The 20253-nt window shown below is 40.0% G+C and overlaps 1 protein-coding gene across 22 annotated transcripts in view; it reads right to left on the bottom strand.

Moving 5' to 3' along the window:
• Positions 1–20253, bottom strand: part of RYR3 (ryanodine receptor 3) — a 522680-nt gene that overhangs the window by 270235 nt on the left and 232192 nt on the right. For all 22 annotated transcript variants that reach the window (XM_025189447.3, XM_075927047.2, XM_075927048.2 and 19 more), the window contains 6 exons: positions 19937–20153; positions 19595–19699; positions 9095–9198; positions 8298–8381; positions 4647–4806; positions 3006–3153 (listed from right to left, as the gene is read on the bottom strand). In XM_025189447.3, the coding sequence (XP_025045232.1) occupies positions 3006–3153; positions 4647–4806; positions 8298–8381; positions 9095–9198; positions 19595–19699; positions 19937–20153 (818 nt within the window). The remainder of the gene's footprint in view (positions 1–3005; positions 3154–4646; positions 4807–8297; positions 8382–9094; positions 9199–19594; positions 19700–19936; positions 20154–20253) is intronic.

Raw genomic sequence — 20253 nt, 5'->3', positions numbered from 1 at the left:
TCAGGATATAATCAGCTTTGTATAACCCCTAAAAGTATTGCAGATTTAACCTTCCATGTGAACCTTCTTCTAGGTGTCCATGGATTTATCTGAATTTTGTCAGTGTTGTACACCTCTCCAAAGGAAGGCAAGCTCTGGCTGCTATGGCATCCAGAGAGGCCCTTATAGAATCCACCTGTTGAACTGGGGCTAAAGTAGACTTTTTGATACGGATTTAAAGACCTAACCTGTTGAACAGAGACATATCTAGCTTTTCTGCAGAACAAACTTCATTGCTAGATTAGCCTTTCCAGAACAATCATGTAGGTATGGAAATATGATTATCTTCAGAGTAATAGTAAAAGTTAGTAAAAGTAGATGGTTACTATTTTCAGAACCTTGGAGAATACCTTGAAGAAAGAGGACAGGCCAAAGAGAAGCATTTCAGTGCCTAAAGTGATCCTGACCAATTGTAAAGCGGGGAAATGTCTTGTGAGAGGTATGAATTTTGATGTGAAAATATGCATTCTGAATGTTGAAGGATGAGAACCAAAATCCCTGGAATCTAGTAATGCAACTGTAGCTATAAGAGTCCCTATCCTGAATTTACAAATATGTTCAAGATATTTCAAATCCAATATCCCTCATTCTGTTCTGGAATTAGTACATTCTTGAAACAGAAACCCTTACCTCTGTGCCAGACCAGACCTGGTTCTGAGGCCGTATGATTTAGAGAGAATGGACTTCCTGTCTCAGACAATATTGGTGAGTTGGGGAGGGAGATGGGATGGCAGGAAAGAGGTAAAATGGATGGAGCAACCTGATACTATAACCTCCAAATCTATTTGTTGAATCTATTAATGGACTGAGATTTACTAAATTTTCTTTTAATTTGTAGGTATCTATATTCTGAGAGATGTTAGGGTGACCTTCAAACCTTTTAGGGTATGTAAGAATTTGCCTGTGGATTCAAATGGGAAGTCTTCCATAGTATTTTGGACTTTCATACAAAAGCCATGCAGAGACAGACGAGATGCTTGGTATATGATGGTAGTGGTGATTGACTGAGCCAAAGACTTGGGTACACTTAGGAAGGCTTTTTATGAGGTCCTCTCTAAGAGCTGACCTTCATTTATAATTGCCTTTAACTGTTCCTGGTATTTGTCAGGAAGGTGTTCAATAAAGGTGTTGAATTTACCATCATTGGTGTAGTTGTATTATGTCAGCAGAGCCTGGTAATTTATGATCCTCAATTGCAGAGCTGCAAAAGTGTAACTTTTATAAAATCAAGTCACTTTGATCCTTATCATAAGGCACAGATTTTGCACTGTGCTGTCTGCTATACCCACTGACCACTTTCACAACTAAAGTATTTGGTTGTGGGTGGAAGAACACAAACATTGAATTCTTAGTTAGAACATAAAACTTTGTGTCTGCTCATTTACACACATGAGTTGCCATGGCAGGAGTTTGCCAGAGAATCTCATGAGGTACCAATACAGCCTCATTCATTGGTAACACTACTTCTGCAGAAGTTGTCCAAAATGTTATGCTGTGACTCTTAGACCTTCTCTAAAAGGAATTTTGAGTGATTCAGTGTTAAGCTTTTTTTTAATTAAAAATTTACTTGAAGTTCTCTCCCAAAATAAGTGGTACAAGCATTACAACCTCATCTGGCCATGATGATGAGATATTTGTTTGAAGTGTCACCTGCTTGTCCACTCTGGCCTCTTGCTCCACAAAGTTTCCTCCTGAGGTTCAAGCTGCTGAGAGGAAGGGATGGAATGGGTCGTTATCTTTTTTTTATATACTCCCCGTGGGAGTGTCTCAAAGCTCTCAAGAACTACTGGGGATAAACAGCCATAAATCCCAGTATGCCCACTGAGGAGGACATAGCATGGAAGAGGGAGCATCTACTGCTGATCAAATCAGTGAGATGGGCCTAAGATTATTTCTTCCTTGGAAATTTTCTTCCTGGATAAATGACGGAGAAGATGTCATTTCTGTAGTAGATAAGAGATCCACGGACAGAGCTCTGAAAATCAAAGGTATAATCCTTAGCATTGTCCAGAGCTGGGGTGAACAACAGAGGTAATGATAACTGCCTGCCTGATATGGTTTGTATATCTCTAGTACTTGAGAAAGATCTCAAGATCTCAGCAGATCTGGGTACCACCAAAAATTCAGTACCCATTAGCAATAATGCCTCCAGCTCATCTGAAACAACCAGGTCTTTTTGAGTATCTGATCTGAGGCAGAACTGAGTGTGCCTGAGCCAAAGTTAAAGACTCTGCAATCAGCAGGAGTACTGAGGATGCAGACTGTGTCAGTAGAACCTTCCTGGAAGATGCCACTGGTACCAGGGACCCTGATTACTTCAGTGGAACATGTCTAATGTCAATCTAAAAGCATTGATGGCTTATAGTGCGTGGCAGTCTGGGATAGCAGTTTAAGTACTAATAGTAGCACAGAGGAATCTATCATCAGGAATCTAAATTTGACTTCCCTGTTTTTAATAGATGTGCTTTTAAAAGATATGGAAATCTTATTGTTATTAGATACATACATGTCTTCTAAACTGTAGAAGAGCTGAGGATGTCATTGCTAAAAAATAGGATGGATTTTAATAGGAGAGGCAGTGCTTGAAGCCTGGATGTCCTGATATACCAGAGCAACAACAACCCCCTAACAAGAGTCCTTCTGGTAGAAGCAAGGGAAGTGGAGAGAGGAAGAAAAATACCTCAGACAAATAAACAAATCATCTAAATCATAACATTAACTAAATTAAGCCACTACACTAAAGTTTAATTATAATCTGAAAACAAGCATGTACTAGATGCTCTCAATCTCAGTCCATAAAATGGTTCTATATATTTTTGGAGTGTAGCACAAAGATATCTGGAGAGTGTACACAAACTGTACAGGCAGTGCTAATGAAAATCTCTAATCAAAGATGTATGTACTACCTGAAGTGGAGCACCCATAGGAATACTATTTGAGGAAAAATTAATATTCACTAGACTTACTTAGTTCTTGGTCTGGTGGCTCAATATTATATCCATAACCAGCAAAAGTCCTCACAGCTTCACGAAGACTGTCTCTATTTGATTTCTTAGTACGTTCATCTAATAATGCATATGGCACCAGTCGAGGATTTCGTTTGTTCTTAAGATCCTAAAAAGAAGTCACAAGAATATGTAAAGGATATTGCGTTTTAAACATCACACAACATGTATACCACTATTAATTTATACTTTCTTTTCTGAATAAAATAGAACCTGGGGGTCTTTTTCCCCGCTCTCAACATAAAAGTTATAGTTATATCAGAAATAAATGCATTTTTGTAAATATAAAAGCTAGTAAATAAAATAATTAAACATGCAAATCAACAATTGCTATTGTGCACAAAACAAGAACGAGGGAAATTTTAGAAAATATTTTCCTGGGAAATTTTATAATTGAAACACTACTTCTATATTGTTACTAGTTTAAAAGAAAAAACTAATTTCTCTCCAGCCATGATTCCATTGACCAATTGCATGGTCAAAGCCTATTAAAGTTTTTCAGGCCTTAGATACCTAGTACCATCTGTGTTTATATTTTCCTTATATCATATTTTCTTCATATCAATGATTCAGAAAAAATGTATTTTTTACTCAAGGTAGGTAAGTCTCAAGCAGATTATAAAGAGCTACAAATGGGTCTCGTGAAACTGGGTGCCTGTGCAACAAATGGCAAATCCAATTCAATATTGATAAATGAAAAGTAATGCACATTGGAAAATCCCAACTATATATATAAAATGATGGGGTGTAAATTGCCATTCAAAAATGATATTAGAGTCATTATAGATAGTTCTCTGAAAAAATCCATACAATATGCACCAGCAGTCAAAAAAGTGAATAGAACGTTGAGAATTATTAAGAAAGGGATAGATAAGAAGACAGAAAATATCATATTGCCTCTATATAAATCCATGATATGCCCACATCTTGAATACTGCATGTAGATGTGGTTGCCCAATCTCAATAGAAAAATATATGTTTGAATTGGAAAAGGTTCGGTAAAAGGCAACAAAGATGATTAGGTGTATGGAACGACTTCCATATGAGAAGATTAGTAAACTGGGACTTTTCAGCTTGGAAAATAGAGACGATTAAGGGGTGAGTGTGTTTGACTGAGGTTTTTAAAATCATGACTGGCGTGGAGAAAGTAAATAATGAGATATTATTTACTTGTTCTCACAACACAAGAACTAAGGGTCACCAAATGAAGTTAACAGGCATCATATTTAAAATAAAGGAAGTACTTCTGCATACAATCAACAGTCAACTTGTGGAACTTGTTGCAAGAGGATCTTGTGACATTCGAGATTATAAAAGGACTAGATAAATTCATGGAGAATAGGTCCATCAATGGCTATTAGCCAGGATGTCAAGAATGGTGTCCCTAGTCTCTGTTTGCCTGACACTAGGAATAGATGACAGGGGATGGATCACTTGATGATTACCAGTTCTGTTCATTCCCTTTAGGACACCTGGCATTGTCCACTGTTGGAAGACAGGATACTGGGCTATGGACCTTTGATTTGATCCAGTATGCTTGTTCTTATGCTCAAAATCAGCAGATTTACATCTTTCAAATGTCTCTAATAAACTGGTTCTTACCTGCTGAATGCCATAGGTCCATCCTTGTTTTATTCTGTCTTTTGCCCAGACGTTATGTGCATTCTCTGCAAGTTTATCAACTAAAACTTCTTGAGAAGGTAACAATTTCACTTCAGAAAGATCTAGAGGGGCGGGCTTATACCCATTTGACATAATGTAGCTATAATTCAATAAAAAACATTAAGAGTGAAAATTATTTTGTCTAATGGAAAAGCAAACTTTAAAAATATTTATTTTTTCACGAGGATGGAATTCTTAAATTTTCTATATGGCATTCATGTGTTTTTCTCATCTGTCTCCATTCTTCATTCCCCATTTATTTGTGGAATCCATTCATGACAAAACCCATCACATGGAAGCTCTATCAGACAGACACTCTGATTTATCAACAATTTGTATAGCACCTACTTCACTGGACCCAAATCACTGCCTGAGTTTTAAATAGATGCTATAAAACAAACAACAAAATGTTATGAACTGTGCTTTTTTAAAGCAGAATTTATATATATGATCATGTTCTAAAAATTAGAAGATATGTTTATACAGTATTTTGAACATTTCTGAAATGTTTGACTTGAAAATTAATGGTAATTTAAAAAAATAATGTAGGTGTAGAATGTAGATTGTATTTAAATACAGGTTGGACCTCCCTGGTCCAGCATCCTTGGGATCTGACTCACTCTGGGTGAAGGATTTTTCCCAACAAGGGGAGGTAATTTCAGGGGGGCCCCTGATGTACCTCTCTCCATTTCCTGGCTCTCCCTTCAGCCCAGCTGAGCCACATGTCAGCTCCTGGCCTCTTCCCAACCCAGCTGAGCCATGCACCAGCAACTGGTGCTCCCTGGCAGCTCAGCTGAGCCATGCACCCTCTCCTGTAGCCCAACTGAGCTTCATGCCAGCTCCCTACCCACTCCCTTTGCAGCCTAGCTAATCCGGACGCCAGCTTCCTGTCCCCCACCAGCAGCCCAGCTGAGCTGCACCCAGGCTCTCAGGCTCCCACTCCCCTGCAGCGTACCCAGACTCTCTGATCCTAGAACAGCTGTGGTCATGCTGGACAAGAGAATCCCAGATTTTAGAGGTGCAACCTGTAATCTGCTTTTTATGCAAATACACTAGCATCTAATGATTGTATATTTTAATGTATTTATACATATACAATGAAATAAAATAAGTAAAACCAAGTATTTTAAAACATCTTCCAAGTTTTCTGCAGAATATTATGTTTAAAATGTAATTTAAATATGTCAAAAGTAAGCAAAACAGTCACTGAATAGCATGAATATTTTGCCTTTGCAAGACTGGCCATTAATATACAAACAGTCACATAGAAAACCTCACAATCAGACACTTTCATTGACATCAGTGAAGCCTCATATTCTAGCAAGAAGTTTAGAAAAGACTGAAGACTTTTGTGCTATGTTAAACCATTGCTGTGCTGGAGATACAGTATAGTGTGACGATACCTTACTTTGCACATGCACCAAAACAACAATCTCCTAAAGCAGGGGTGGTGAACTAAGGCCTAGGGTCCAGTCTCGGCTTGCCTGGATTGGGCCCTCAAGACCCAGCATTGGAGAGCCCACGCTGACATTCCAACCTTCCCACCCCCTCTGTAGGGCTGAAGCACACAAAATCTACTAGCTTAGGCCCCCCAAGGTTCTGGTGTGTGAGGGGAATGTGTGTGTGGGGGGTGTCTTTCTCCTTTTCACTCAGGGGTCACATCAGTGAGGATTTTGTTGTTGTTATTGCTTCTCACTTGCGTGTGATCCCCAACTGATTTTTCTGTAGGTTCGCAGCCCCCAACCCAAAAAAGGTTTCCCACCCCCGTTAAGGGGTTTCTTATATGAATCACATCTATGACTAACACAAGCACGCACTGGCTTTTAGTTTGTTTATTGTAGAAAGGAATGACATCAAAAGAGTTTTACCATGGCTGAGAAATGATTTTGGTAATTAAAACCTAGGGAAAGATTTCCTTTGCTAATGTTGTCAAATGGTTCATTATTTCCCACAACATAGAATTTCTAAATTCACTGCTCCATTCAGAATCAAACTTAATCTTTCCACATAGAGATGAATTCACTCCTTTTGTTTACCACCCACATCACTTTCCTGTGCCAGAAACAATGACCTGTGGAAGAGGGCTGCAGCTTTGTCCTCAGGATTTTGCAAAAGGATGGCTACTTTAAACTGCATCAGAAGCACTATGATATCCCCATCAGCAGAGGCTGCAACAGAGATATGCTGAAGCAGCATGTTTCCTGTACCATCTTTGCCACTTTTTTGGGGCTGTGAAGATTGCTTGATGGCCCTTAAGTGAAAAAGAGACTGTTGCAACCTTGCACTAATTCAGCTTCTCTATAGTCAGACTTTTAGCTCCCATTGGTTCTATATGCAAATCAGTAGTGAATTCAACTCATTAAGTGTTTAGAGCAAGAAGGACATCAGAATATAACTACTGCATTCAAGTCTAGACAAAGTCTCCAGCAATGAGACTATGCAATCATTTGGGAAAGATATTTTCAAAGGCAAATGCCTTAAAGGAAATGTGTCCTTGCCTAGAGCAAAAAGGGCCTGATCTTGAACATATTTATGCCCATTAGTAACTCGTATGTGTATATGCTTGCAGGATTGGGTCCCAATTTCCTAAAAGTTATCTCCTACTCTTTATTAATACTGAAGAAGCATGTATTACTACTGTTGATACAAAGTAATATACAAAAGGTAAAGATACTGTGAGCACCTAATTAATGCATAATACTGAATTGTGTTTTCCCAGTGTTGCATAATAATTTGAATATTATCTAGATAACTTTTTATGTAACTTAATTATTTAGTTACATAATTAGAAAAATGGCTACTGAGGTATATTAGCATATGTCTAGACTACAGAGCTTATCCCGGAAAAGCTCTGCCGTGTCCAAGGAACATGTCTGCTTTTCCAAAACAAATTACGGAAAAGCAAGACGCATTTTTCAGCATCCCTGTAAACCTCATTTTACGAGGAAGAAGGGATGTTCCGGAAGAGGGTTTTTTTTCTGACATTTGGCCCCGTGTAGATGGGCCAAATGTAGGAAAAGCCTTTGTATCTTTTTCTGACTTTTCTTTGTAGTATAGACATAGCCTTAGTCTTGTCTTTGTAAATAGTACAATACTTTTATCCAAAATGAAAAAGTAAATGAAAAACAGAGATAGTTATATTGAAGAGAAATATACCTTCTAAATACAGTATAATATCATCTACTATATTTTGCTAATGATAAAAAAACCCTTTCTATTCAGGGGTTAAACAAGGCTAACATCACAATATAAAGAGAGAATTCTAGTTCACTGTAGTCAACAGTGCATAATTATTTGTCTCACAGCCACTCCACAGGGTGACATAATACAGCAAGATTGGCAGTCAGCAGAGGCCAGGTGCCGGAACAAAAATTTTCTGTTGCAAGTCAGCATCCATGCACCCAGGCAGTCTGTTTATGTGAAACTTTCATAACACATACAAGTCAGCTGAAAATACATTTCTTAAAATAATGTTAAAAAAACTGCAAAGAGTACTTTATGTTTAAGTAACACAAATAATTAATAATTATAATCAACATTATTATATATACACACACATTATATGGAAATAATAATTGCTAAGATACATACTTTTTGGAAAGTTTTACTTTCTTAAGATCTTCCTCAGCTGCTGGATTAGCATGAACAATATGACATCCAAGAGCCAAAAGAGTTCTATAAAAGACAAATAGTTGGTTGTTGTAAAATATATAAACTTTCAGCTTCTATAAAGTGTTAAAGAAAAATATAGCACTCTCTTAAATTATTTCTTGATATTAGTAATTCTTCACATTTTTACTTCTAATTTAATTGCAGATTTATGGGCTTTAGAAAAATAAAGATTTTGGTTTAGAAAAAAAACTGCATAAACACAATTACAAAATGAAATGAAGGATACTAGCATTAAACTAAAAAAAAAAAAAGTCCAAATTAATCTTTTAAAAAAATAGGTCAAATCTTCCTCATTCTTCCTCACTGAGAAGTCCACCATAAGTCACTCTCACATGGGACTTTTATTATGAGTAAATAGAGCAGAATTTTAACTCTGTTTTCTCCTCTGTATCACTACAAATAAAGGACCAAATTCTGCCCTTGAAATATGCACATAGAACTCCCAACAAAGTCAGCAGGAACTTTATCAGTTATTCAATTATTCAGAATTTGGACCTGATTGTCCATTTGACTTGCAGCTATTCAACACACTGAGACACGTTTAGATAACTTAGAAAAACACCAGTCAGGGACAGTCTAAATATTTCTTAATCCTTCCCTCAGTGTAGGGGACCTCTCAAGATCCCTTCAAGTCCTACAATTCTATGATTTTTAAATGGTAGAATGGGCCAAAATATAAAACTTAATTTCTTTGTAATCTTGTATTTAAAACTCACTTCAGGGTTTCCGTTGACATTTGTAGATTATAATTCTTTTCTGTTTCAGGTAATTTTGAGAACTCCACAAGACAAGGGTGTTGCCTTTTATTATCATCCCGTATCTATAAGAGAATATGAGAAAAAGATATTGTACTGTTATCACACGGAGACTAAGTTCAGAAAGAAACTAGTCTTGATCTTTGCACAGAAAAAGAAATAAATATTCCATCCATCCCCTGATGCCTAATAAGAACTATTCATTGTATGTGTTTGTGTGTATATATAGTCTTTCCATGATAAATTATAAAGTATGGAATAACACCCTTAACCACTGGAACATAATGAAAGATACAGAACCATAGTTACTGAATGAAAAGGCAAATGCCAAGCTAAACTGCTGTTCTAAACAGAAGAGTAGCTAAAGAATAACAACTTTTCCTCTTGAGTTAATCTTACCATTTCTGCTCTTTATCCTGTGAAGCAGGTCTAGAATAATATTGCTTTGTTCCCTGAGCAGCATTAACCACTAAAGAATTATGGGCATAGTGTGAAGATAAAGAATATGAGTCATTGAGAGGTGCATAATATTTCTTGTCAGCTTCTTTGCATGTTGGTGGTATAGTGGCTGAGTGTCCCATTTAGCTTTAGCAGATTCCAATATTCTTTATTAATTGGAAGCACTATGTATCTTGACATCTTTAGATAGTTCAGTAACTTAAAATGAGATTCCTGGATCACTTCCAGCTAGATCTGCAATGCATCAGGTCTTGAAACAGTTTCAAATAATCAGCATAAGAAGGGAGAGAGAATGACAACCCCATCAGGGGAAGTAGAGGAGACCTTTCCCCCAGGAGATGGTCATATGTTTCTCCTGTGGCAATTCAGCTTACATATGTTTATTCTCCTTTTTAAGACTTTTATGCAGTCTCCTAAACTACCCCATAAGGATCCCACGGATTCCAAGAATGTTAGTGGGGCCCAGGCGGGTCAAGAAGGGGGCACCAAAGGAATCTTCCCATCCATATAAAGATAATTAAGAGGATCTCCACCATCAACATGCTTAGAATATCTTGAATCTGAATCAAAATACAGGACTATGTAGCACTTTAAAGACTAACAAGATGGTTTATTAGATTATGAGCTTTCGTGGGCCAGACCCACTTCCTCAGATCAAATAGTGGAAGAAAATAGTCACAGCCAAAGGATACACTAAAAAAAATGAACACATATGAAAAGGACAAATCACATTTCAGAACAGAAGAGGGATGCGGGGGGGGGGGGGGGGAAGGAAGGTGAATGCCAGTGAGTTAATGATATTAGAGATGGGGAAGGGTAGATGTCTGTGAGTTAATAGTATTAGAGGTGATAATTGGGGAAGCTATCTTTGTAATGGGTAAGATAGCTGGAGTCTTTGTTAAGTCTCCTGCGGAGAGTGTCGAATTTTAGCATGAATGCCAGTTCAGAGGATTCCCTTTCAAGTGCACATTTGAATGTCTTCTGAAGTAGGATGACTCTGCCTCACACTATCCAAAAAATTAAGGAATCACCTGCTAAGCATTTTATACAAGAAACAGAAAAATATCAAGAATGACATTTCTAACTTAGAGAGTCTCATCTCAGGACAAACATCCACACCGACTGACACCTTGCAAGACTTTTGTTCCACCAGACAAGAAATCTACTATACACACTTCTATTCCCTACAACAAAGAAAAGACAATAAATTTTCCAAACTGCTCCACACCACAAGCTACAACAGCAACCACCTCAACCCACCGGATAATATTGTTAACCTCTCCAACTACAAACTCAATCCAGCAGAAGAGTCTGTCTTATCCAGGGGTCTCTCTTTCTGCCCCACGTCCCCCACAAACTGGATACAATTTTGTGGTGACCTTGAAGCTTTTTTTCGCTGCCTACGCCTCCGAGAATATTTCCAAACCACCAATGAACACCAATCTGACCTACCAGATCCCCCCTATCAACTCTATATGGACTCCCCCTGACGGTCGGAATTACAATCTGGATTTCTATATACAAAGCTTCCGCAACAACGCACAGACTGACATTATTCGCAAACAACAACAAGCGACACACAATCTCAGCGACGCTGTACAACATTCCATCCAGAGTCTCAAAAACAACCTGGACATTATAATCAAACCAGCTGACAAAGGTGGTGCTGTGGTCATTATGAATAAGGCCGACTATAACCAAGAGGCAACCAGACAACTCTCCAACACCACATTTTACAAACCTCTCTCATCTGATCCTACTTCGGAATACCAAAAGAAATTACTCTGTCTCCTTAAAAGCCTCCCTACAGCTACTCGGGAACAAATCCACACAGAAACACCTTCTGACCCACGACCAGGATTTTTCTATCTGCTTCCCAAGATCCATAAACCTGGACACCCCAGACGCCCCATCATCTCTGGTATTGGCACACTCACTACTGGACTATCCAGCTATGTAGACTCTCTCCTCAAACCCTACGCAACCAACACCCCCAGCTATCTTTGAGACACTACTGACTTCCTAAGGAAACTACAAAACATCGATAACCTCCCCAATAACACCATCCTTGCCACTATACACCAACATCCCACATGAAGACGGATTACAAGCTATTAGAAACACTATCCCATAGGACACCACTGCCAACCTGATAGCAGACCTATGTAACTTCGTTCTCACCCACAATTATTTCCAGTTTGAGAACAACTTATACCTCCAGATCAGCGGCACAGCCATGGGTACACGCATGGCCCCACAGTATGCTAATATCTTTATGGCTGACCTAGAACAACGTTTCCTCAACTCCCGTCCCCTTTTACCCCTTCTCTACTTACGCTAAATCGATGACATCTTTATGATCTGGACGCATGGCCAAGAAACACTGGAGACATTCCACAGAGATTTCAACAACCTACACCCCACCATTAACCTCAGCCTGGACCATTCCACACGAGAGATCCATTTCCTGGACACCACAGTACAAATCAACAATGGAAAATTAGACACCACCCTCTACAGAAAACCCACTGACTCATACAGTTAACTACATGCTTCCAGCTCCCATCCAGCACACACCATACGATCCATCATCTATAGCCAAGCCCTTCGATACAACCGCATCTGCTCTAATCCCACAGACAGAGACCAGAAACTTCAGGATCTCTACCAAGCATTTATAAACCTCAACTACCCACCCGGAGGAATAAAAAAGCAAATTGAAAGAGCCAAACGAATACCTAGAAACCATCTACAACAAGACAGACCCAAGAAAACCAACAATAGAACACCACTTGTCATCACCTACAGCTCCCAACTTAAACCTGTCCAACACATTATCAATAGATTACAACCTATACTGGAACAGGGCACTAAACTCCATGAAGCTCTGGGAGACAGACCCATAGTCTCCTATAGACAACCACCTAACCTCATGATGATTCTTACCAACAACCACAGGACATACCACACTAATACCAACCCTGGTACTTTCCCTTGCAACAAACCCCGCTGCCAGCTTTGTCCACATATTCACTCTGCTGACACCATTATTGGACCTAACCAAGTGAGTTATAAGATCAAGAATACATATTCCTGCGCCTCCAGAAATATAATCTATGCTATCATGTGCCGGAAGTGTCCGTCTGCTATGTACATTGGACAAACGTCTCAGACACTTCGCCAAAGAATCAATGCCCACAAAAGAGACATTAGACAGGATCACAAAGAAAAAACAGTTGCTTGTCATTTCAACCAGAAAGGACACTATCTCAATGACCTGCTAACCTGCATCCTACTTCAGAAGACATTCAAATCTGCACTTGAAAGGGAATCCTCTGAACTGGCATTCATGCTAAAATTCGACACTCTCCACAGGGGACTTAACAAAGACTCCAGCTATCTTACCCATTACAAAGATAGCTTCCCCAATTATCACCTCTAATACTATTAACTCACAGACATCTACCCTTCCCTACCTCTAATATCATTAACTCACTGGCATTCACCTTCCTTCCCCTCCTCCCCCCGCCCCCGCATTCCCCTTCTGTTCTGAAATGTGATTTGTCCTTTTCATATGTGTTCATTTTTTTTAAATTGTATCCTTTGGTATATATGGCTGTGACTATTTTCTTCCACTATTTGATCTGAGGAAGTGGGTCTGGCCCACGAAAGCTCATCATCTAATAAACCATCTTGTTAGTCTTTAAAGTGCTACATAGTCCTGTATTTTGTTTCAGCTACACCAGACTAACACGGCTACATTTCTATCACTATTCTTGAATCTGAATAAAATTCTGAAAGAAGAGCCACTAGGGGACATATGTGAGAGATCTGTGTATTTGCTGAGACTCTGAGTAGGATGTTTTTTCAACAAATTCCACAGGCAAGGCAGACTATGATGCTGTAGGTCATGGACCCAACCCTGATCTTTATAGCACTGGAGAACCTGAGAATCCCAGGGGTACCCAGCTTTCTCTTATGGGAAGGAGTGTATGAGGAGCCAATACAGAGAAGTGAAGCTCCTCTGATATTGAAAAGTATCTGGGTAATAAAATTCTACCCATACCTGGGAAAAGAAGGGTAAGGCTAGACTGTGGGGGGAAGGAGGGTGGGTTTCGGTCTGGATTGAAAGAGGGCTGCTTAAGGGAGCGGTCGACAAAGGCGTTCCCTGTTGACTGATCTGCATCTTGATTGCCGCGCTGTGCTGACAATCAGCTGAGCCGGCACAGCATGGTGGCCATTTTTATTTTAATGAAGCCGGGGATATTTAAATCCCCACTTCATTGACTATGTCGGGTAGCCTATTTTATATGCCTCGGTCGGCAGAGGCATGTAGTCTAGACATACCCCCCATGTTTAAGGTGCAGTGTGGTCATCCTCCACCAATTTATCTACTTCTTTTTGAATGCTGCTACATTTGTTGCATTCCTAGTATCTCATGGCAATATGTTCCGTAGGTTAGTTGTGCACTGTATGAAGGAGAAAATTGCCCTATGGTATGTTTTACCCACCTGCCTACTAATTTAATCAGTTAACCTCTAGTCCTTGCTTATTTCAAAGGGAGAAACTATACTCCTCCAAGTCACTGTCTCCATACGATTCATGATTTATAGACCTCTATCATATCCCCCCTCAGTTTTCTCTTTTCGAAGCTGAAGAGTTCTTTGTAATAACTCTTTGAATGGAAGCTCTTTTGTACCCCTAATCATTTTTATTGCCTTTTACTGTATCTTTTCCAATTTTAATATATCTTTTTGAAATAGAAAAATCAGCACTGCAGACAATATTCAAGATGTGGGTGGATGGATTTTCATAATGGATGAATTTGGTTTGTAACAAAACTGCTATTCATTAACAGATCTTCAAGTAGCTGTTTTTGTTACAAACCAACTCCACAAGCCAAATACACAGGGAAGGACTGGAACTACAATTCATTCACAAGTTCGATTCTCACATCCATGGATTAAATCAAGATACTGGATGGCTGGGTCATTATCAACCTACCAAACAATGAAAGCGACAATGGTTCTTTGCATATGTGGAATTTCATGATACCATCTACATGTTTTGTCAATCTTTGTTGTTTGCTAATTAATTGTTCTTATCTGCTTCTTTTGATTATCCAGCCTTTAGGTACTTATAAACTATTTGTTTTTCCTATATCATTCCAGCTTGGCTTTTCCCTTGATATTTTTTACCCACTGTATCTTCATGTTCTCTCCTCCCATTTTTTTCCCTTTCTTCCACCCTCCCTCCCTTCTCCCCTATTTAGTTTGGTCCTGAACATCCAACACTCTGGTCATCTGAAGAAGCGGGCTGTGCCCACAAAAGCTCATGACGCCATATACATGTTTTGTTAGTCTTTAAAGTGCTACCAGACTCTTTGTTGTTTTTTTAAGCTTATCCAGTACAGACTAACTTGGCTACCTCCTGAAGCTACTAAAGTCTCAGCTATGATTATGTTAATGAGGATGTAATAAAAAGTGGATACCATTCTTAGTGAGAAACAATCTGCTTTTAGGCAAGGTCTTTCATACACAGACTTGATTTTCACCTTAAGGTTTATTGAAAACATGAATTAATTTCAAGGAACCCTCAGTATAAATTTTATAGACCTTCAAAAAGCATTTGATAGTGTAAACAGGGATATGATGTGGAAAATTGTTAGGCAGTATGGAACTCAAATGAACCATATCAACATAATGAAGGCATTTTACACTAACTCCAAATGTTATATTAAAATGTGTAAAGAATTAATAAATCGTTTGAAATTCAGACATGGGCAACGGTGCATGCTGTCTCCATTCTTGTTCTTGCTCGTAATTGATTATAGCCTGAAGCGATGTAAGAATAATCAATATGGCTTAAGGTGAAATCATTCAAAATTATTTGATCTAGATTTTGCTGATGAAGCTCTTCTATATGCTGTATACTTAAAGAACACACAAATGAAGTTACAGATAGAGAAGGTAGGACTGTGATTCAATGTAAAGAAATGTAAAACCATTGTAACTGGATATATGGATTTAACCATCAAAGTCAATAATGAACAGCTAGAGAGGGTAGATCAATTCAAATACTTTGGAAGCACAATAAGCCAAGATGGTACATGCTCTAGGGAAATAAGAATAAGGATTGGCAAAGCATTTGCAGACACAGCAGTTAGCAAATTTAGGAACATTTGGAAACTTAATACTGTATCCTTACATACAAAACTAAACATCTACTCAGCGGTTGGCAGGGACCCCTGGCAACTTAAGAAAAAAAAGATACTCAGAAGTTAGCTGTGTTTCATCATAAGTGCTTGTAGAGAATATCTGAAGTAAGAACATAAGAATGGCCATTCTGGGTCAGACCAAAGTCCATGTAGCCCAGTATCCTGTCTGCTGACAGTCACGAATGCCAGATCCTCCAGAGAGAGTGAACAGAGCAGGTAATCATCAAATGATCCCTCTCCTGTCATCCATTTCCAGACAAACAGAGGTTAAGGACACCATTCCTACTCATCCTGGCTAATAGCCATTGATGGACCTAACCTCCATGAACCTCCTTTTATGAACCCTGTTAAAATCCTAGTCTTCACAACATCCTCTGGCAAGGAGTTCCACAGTTGACTGTGCATTGAATAAAAAAATACTTCCTTCTGTTTGTTTTAAAACTGCTACTTGTTAATTTCATTTGGTGACCCCTAGTTCTTATATTAGGGAAACAAGTAAATAACTTTTCCTTCTTCACCTTTTCCACTCCAGTCATGATATTATAGCAGATAGATATTATTCTATCATATTCCCCCCTTAGTCTCCTCTTTTCTAAGCAGAAAAGTCCAAGTCTTTTTAATCTCTCTTCATATGGGACCCCTTCCAGACCCCTAATCATTTTTGCTGCCCTTCTCTGAACCTTTTATAATGCCATGGAAAGCTATGAGGAAAGAAAAATGAATGATGAGGTCTGAAAAAATGGCTAAGGCAAGATCTCCATTTCAAATAATCTGTAAGGGTACGTCTACACTACAGCGCTAGTTCGAACTAACTTAGTTCGAATTAGTTAATTCGAACTAAGCTAATTCGAACTAACGCGTCTAGAACTAAAAACTAGTTCGAATTAGCGTTTTGCTAATTCGAACTAGCAAGTCCACATTGAGTGGACTCTGAACAGGGCTTAAGGATGGCCGGAAGCAGTGCCGGCAGGGCATAAGAGGAGGACTTAGAGCATGGAGATGCTGTCTCAGGCTAGCCGAGGGCTGCGCTTAAAGGGTCCCGACCCCCACCCCGGACACACAGTTCTAAGGGGTGCCCCGCTTGCAAAGAAGTTCTGGCTTGGAATGCCCGGAGTACCCACACTGGGCACATCACACCACTCGGCCATCAGCCCGGCTGCACTTGCCGCAGGCTGCCATCTGGGGAGAGGGGGCAATTGGGGGGCTGTAGGAGAGCTTCCACCCCCAGAAGCACACAGAGCCAGCCCAGTCCTCACCATCGGGGGCTCGTACCCCATTCCTCCCTCACCTCCTTCCACTTACCCTTCCCTAGCCCCCCTTCTTATTGATGTACAAAATAAAGATAACATTTCTTCCAACATTGACTCTGTCTTTATTGAACAAAACTGGGGGAGACTGGGAAAAGGAGGTGGGAGAGGGGAAGAGAAAGGCTGGGAGAGGGGAGGGCAACTAACATGATCAGGGGTTGGGAACAGGTCCCAGATGAAGAGAGGCTACAGAGACTGGGACTGTTCAGCTTAGAAAAGAGGAGACGGAGGGGGGACAGGATAGAGGTCTCTAAAATCAGGGGTTGGGTGGAGAGGGTGCATTCAGAAAAGTTCTTCCTGAGTTCCCATAAAGAAGGACCAGAGGACACCAAAGGAAAGGAATGGGTAGCAGGCTTGAAACTAGTAAGAGAAAGTTGTTGTTCTTCCCAAAGCAAATAGTTAACCTGCGGAACTCCTTGCTGCAGGAGGCTGTGAAGGCTACAACTAGAACAGAGTTTAAAGGGAAGTGAGATCAAGTCATGGAAGTTGGGTCCATGGAGTAGTCTTAGCCAGGGGGTAGGAGTGGTGTCCCTGCCCAAAGTTTGTGGAAGGCTGGAGAGGGATGGCACGAGACAAATGGCTTGGTCACTGTCTTCAGTCCATCCCTTCCAGGGTCCCTAGGGTTGGCCGCTGTCGGCAGACAGGCTATTAGGCTAGATGGACCTTTGGTCTGACCCAGTACGGCCATTGTAAGCTCAGGGCTCAGGGTCGGGGGTCTCAGTGGACCCCCTTGATTTTCATGCACACCTGCTCCTGGGTGGCCAGGCTGGCAGCTCTCCTGCCCTAGCCGGCCACTTTCCTGTGCCTAGTGCGGAGATCGTGGACGAGGTCCACGATGTCCGCACTAGCCCAGGAAGGTGCCCGCCTCTTGCGGTCCAGGGCAAGCTCCCGGGAGCCGCCAGCCTGGTCCCGGGAAGAGGGGGTGGGCTGGGGGACATCAGGTGGGTGGCTCTGTGCCGTGCCAGGTGCAGGGTCTGCTGGCTGGGTGCTGGCAGGCTTGCACCTGGCACGGGCACCGTAGCCAGCCCGTGCCCCTTTAAGGGGTCCGGGGCCGGGAGGGGGGCATAGAGTTTCCCTGGTGTTGGCCAGAGTGGCCATCAGGGAAACCTGGGGAGGGCTAGCCTCCCACTAGTTCGAATTAAGGGGCTACACACCCCTTAATTCGAACTAGCTAGTTCGAACTAGGCTTAATCCTCGTAAAAGGAGGGTTACCTAGTTCGAACTAAGCGCTCCGCTAGTTCGATTCAAATTCGAACTAGCGGAGCGCTAGTGTAGCGCCTATTAAAGTTAGTTCGAACTAACGTCCGTTAGTTCGAACTAACTTTGTAGTGTAGACATACCCTCAGAGAAAACATTAATGGCTAGGGCACGTGTTATGAATGGGTCTCCGATGGCAGCCAGAAAATCCTACAAGAAAGAGGGACAGACTAGGATGACTTGGAAGTATATGGTTATCAATCACATAGAAAATTTAATTTGAAATGATTAGGTCACATGGCAGCTGATAAGCAACCACAGAGAATGTGGGTAGCCCAATGTGCTGAAAAGCACGGGATGGACTAAGGTTTAAGGTAAGGTATGTGGTCTACAAGCATTTCATCCTCATGTCTGTTATTTTTAATTTCCATTTTAACTAGATCTTCAATTGTGGGTTGCCCTACTTTTGAAGTTAAATGCTACTGTAGTGGGTTTCTTTGTCACTTCTCCCCCTACAAAGATTCTTCAATTTATTTAAATTATGGCTGCTGTTTCTCCGAGATTAACCCATATTCACATTAAAAAAACAACAAATGGTCTGGTAGCACTTTATAGACTAACCAGACATGTATATACCAGACATGTAAATCTACATATTTGGTTAGTCTATAAAGTGCTACCAGACCATTTAGGTTTTTTTTCCTGTAAAAGACTAACTCGGCTACCCCCAGAAGCTCCATATTCACATGTTAGACTAAGCCCTGGGCTCCACTTAGGACTAAATGAAAACTATTCAAAGTAACAGTTTTTTAGAACTCCTGACCTCTGAGGAAAATCTGAGCAAATATAGTCTTGAGAAATTTAAACTAAAGAGAGATGATAATCTTCAAATACATGAAAGGCTGTTATACAAAGGATGGCAATCAATTGTTCTCCATGTTCAAGGAAAGTAAGACAGGTAGTAATGGGCTTAATCTGTAACAAGGCAGATTTAGGTTAAATATTAGGGAAAACTTTCTAACCATAAGAATAGTTAAATACTGGAATAGGCTTTCAATGGAGCTTGTGGAATCCCAGTCACTCAAAGGTTTAAACAATAAACTTAACAAACACCTCTCAGGGATAAGCTAAGTATAATTGGTCCTGTGCAAGGGGCTGGACCTCTCAAAATCCCTTCCAGCTCTACACTTTATCATTCTGTGATATAATCTTCATTGTTTGTTGACACTATTTCACATATAAAAGGGTATTTGTTCCCAAAGCAGTACTTTCATGACTCACCTTGCCATAGGTCCAACCAAGTTCAATTTTATTCATTCCCCATAATTCATGGATATTTTCAGCCAACTTGTCCCTTATCTTTTCAAGCTGAGGAGGCAAAACAACCTGAGAAGAAAATATTTCAAGATTCAAGAAGAGACAAGAGACTCTGAAATGTCAAATTCCCCTAAACTACTCCAACTATAATAACTGACACCAAGATTATTTACATATAATTAAATACTACATTGCACAAACAGTACAGTGCTAAGAGAGAATACATGCTGGCCTAAATTTTTACTGCTCATTTAAGGCTGCGAGTAAGATGACTTTTATGCTAAGATTATTGTAAATTAGGCATACCTGGGTGGTGTCTATTGGGCAAGGTATAAAGGAAGCTTGGGAGAGGAATTGTGTTGTACCCAGCAAATCCCTAACACCATCAGAATCTCGCTTATACTCTTTTACTGGTTCCAATTTCATCTTCTCTTTTGGAAGCAAAGCTTCATAGCAGGGAGCATACCCAGTGGGAGGCAGGAACTTAAACTCTCCATGACGTCCACCCAGTAGGAAACGAACTCTATGTAATTTTGAATGAAGAAGTGCAATTTTTAAATTAAACAGCATATACTACCACATATAACACAGCAAGTTGGTCAGTTGGAGACAAACTTTAATTT

This window comes from Pelodiscus sinensis, chromosome 5 (assembly GCF_052426305.1).
Source record: "Pelodiscus sinensis isolate ZL-2025 chromosome 5, ASM5242630v1, whole genome shotgun sequence".
In the NCBI taxonomy this organism is placed as follows: domain Eukaryota; kingdom Metazoa; phylum Chordata; order Testudines; family Trionychidae; genus Pelodiscus; species Pelodiscus sinensis.
This window is presented reverse-complemented; position numbering and strand designations above follow the sequence as displayed.